Source organism: Physella acuta, unplaced genomic scaffold (assembly GCF_028476545.2).
Source record: "Physella acuta isolate Inbredline_101_S28 unplaced genomic scaffold, ASM2847654v3 ptg000174l, whole genome shotgun sequence".
NCBI classification, from domain to species: Eukaryota; Metazoa; Mollusca; class Gastropoda; family Physidae; genus Physella; species Physella acuta.
The window spans coordinates 554,212-556,648 of record NW_026731693.1 but is presented as its reverse complement, the minus strand read 5'-3'; the positions used below and the strand labels follow the sequence as shown (position 1 = coordinate 556,648).

The 2,437-nt window shown below is 38.7% G+C and overlaps 1 protein-coding gene across 1 annotated transcript; it reads left to right on the top strand.

Annotated features, from left to right (window-relative positions):
* Positions 1-314: 314 nt before the first annotated feature.
* On the top strand, positions 315-1,971 carry LOC131936282 (ficolin-1-like). Its single transcript, XM_059293197.1, has 2 exons — positions 315-560; positions 1,211-1,971. The coding sequence occupies exons 1-2, from the start codon at positions 491-493 to the stop codon at positions 1,879-1,881; spliced, it is 741 nt and encodes a 246-aa protein (XP_059149180.1). The 5' UTR covers positions 315-490; the 3' UTR covers positions 1,882-1,971.
* The last annotated feature ends 466 nt before the right edge of the window (positions 1,972-2,437 follow it).

Below are 2,437 nucleotides of genomic sequence, written 5' to 3'. Positions count from 1 at the left end.
CCCCCTTACCCCCCCCCCCCTGTTACGCCACTGGCAGGAGCCATTTGGATGGGGGCCAAATTGATAGTCCTGTTGAAAGCAGCACAGTTAACGACAGCCCTTTAGTTGAGATGTATGTAAACAGGGTCTTTTTAACGCAAGACCTGTTAACAAAGTTCCTTTTACGGGTGGCCGATTTGCCGCGATGTTTATGACGTCGGACGATCGAGATTTTTTTTATAGCCAATGAAAGTAGCCTACAGGTCAGGAAAAAGTGTGTCGTGTGAAATAAAAGATCAAGATTTTATTAGCTTGTGTATCGCGTACATTTATTTCATTACTTGTGTAAAACCCGGATGTAGAACGATGTTTATTATGTAACTTAAACATCTTATCACGTGGTACAATAATATGTACCATCCGGGTTTGCTTTACTACATAAAGCTATCCCTAAGTTATAAGATTTTAAAGTTGGCTTTCCGATAACAAGAAAACAAGTTAACAGATCAAGATGGGTTACAGGTGTTTGGTTTGGTATCTCATTGGAGCGATGGTATTATTAGAGGTGTTTGCTTCTTACTGTAAGTAATGTGTGAGGTAGATTTGCTTCTTACTGTAAGTAATGTGTGAGGTAGATTTACTTCTTACTGTAAGTAATGTGTGAAGTAAGCTTGAATGTGTTAGATGGCTTTTCTTATCGCTGTATTTGTGCTACATAGTAATATACTCTGAAATATTGTTAGTTGGGTGTAATCTTACTAAAGGTATAGGCTGGTATGATTAGAGAAAAAAGCCAATACGCTCACTTATGGAGAATGTATTCACTGTCATAGGGAGTTCTTTGATGGGTTTACGTTGTATAACATAAGAACTAGATGCAATGTATAACATTGAGCGCCTAGGCTTTTATTTATAGTCATGCCAGCATTTAGATAATCCCTAATAGGTTGGCGAAAGGCGGGGGAAGGGGGGGGGGGGGGGGGAATCGGGCGTAATGTACATTTCATATTTCTTAAATACATCAGAATAAATAACTTATTTGGTGGAATTATAAGTTTATAAGATATGAGAATAGAAATGTTTCGTATTTTGGGAGAGGTCTAATATGTTTTTTTTTTGTAACGCCACAAGCTATTGCTAATCTACTGAGAAAAGGGAAAGATCAGATAAAACTGCTCATTTATGGTCGACGGTCAAACATACATATGTAAACTTGCATTTTATTTTTAAGGCATCAACAATGACAGCAAACACAATTTTGGCAGAGTGGAAGTCAGCTGTCCTACGTCACCGGACACCTGTCGAGACGTGGACAGCACTGACCCCAGACCTGTCGTCATCCTGGCCAGCGGTCTGGAAGTGATGTGCGACACACAGACAGACGGAGGCGGCTGGACGGTCATACAGAGACGAGTGGACGGAAACACGTCATTCTACCGTGGCTGGGAGGAGTACAAATACGGCTTCGGCAACTTCAACGGCGACTTTTACCTGGGCAACGAACATATTCACCGAATTACGTCACTTCGAAGTTACCAGTTACGCGTTGATCTAAAGTTTAACCAAAACAGCTACTACGCGAAGTACTCACGTTTTCAAGTCTACGGGGAACAGGAAGGTTACAGACTAAAACTTAGCGGGTTTTCTGGAAACACAGTCGATGGGTTCTTGACCCACTACGATTCTAAATTTAGCACCTTTGATCAGGACAACGACAGACGTCCTGATACCAACTGCGCGGTTCAGCTGCAAGGCGGCTATTGGTACTCACAATGTCACATGTCCAACTTGAATGGACTGTGGGGAAGCACAGAGCAATACAAGGGGATGAACTGGAACCCACTAACCGGGGTTTACGCCTCTGTGTCCTACAGTGAAATGAAGATAAGACCCGTCAATTAAATTTGTAAGGTCGGCCTTGTACCCAAACACGAAAATGGTGTTTACTAAAATTTATATTGTGATTAGAGTAAAAAAATAAAATGCTTGGGAAATCATAATAAATATTTCTCAGAGTTGGTGTTTTGTATATAATCACAGATACTTAATACACATGACCTGAATATACACTTTCGTTTACGTTTACAGATACAATAAAATACTTTAAAAAAACTTTTTAAAAAACCACGTTTTTCTTGTGGACTAAAAAGTAGAAAATAAATTTTCATACATTTGATGACAAAAAACGTGGGTACGTTCACCATCAAAGTTCCCGACCCATCTGCCCGACCCACGTTTTTTGTCATCAAATGTATGAAAATTTATTTTCTACTTTTTAGTCCACAAGAAAAACGTGGTTTTTTAAAAAGTTTTTTTAAAGTATTTTATTTTCTCCTTTTTAGTCCGTTTTTACACATGAAAAACGTGGTTTTTAAAAAAGTTTTTTATATAGTTTATTTTCTACTTTATCTAATGACTTGATTAAGTATGACTTGACTAAGTGTTTATAAATACACGG

What these genes read in the sequence shown, in the direction of transcription:
- LOC131936282 (XM_059293197.1), top strand. Translation starts at nt 491, where the DNA reads ATGGGTTACAGGTGTTTGGTTTGGTATCTCATTGGAGCGATGGTATTA. An exon ending in AGAGGTGTTTGCTTCTTACT is followed by an intron (nt 561 to 1,210) that starts GTAAGTAATGTG and finishes TTTATTTTTAAG; the next exon opens with GCATCAACAATGACAGCAAA.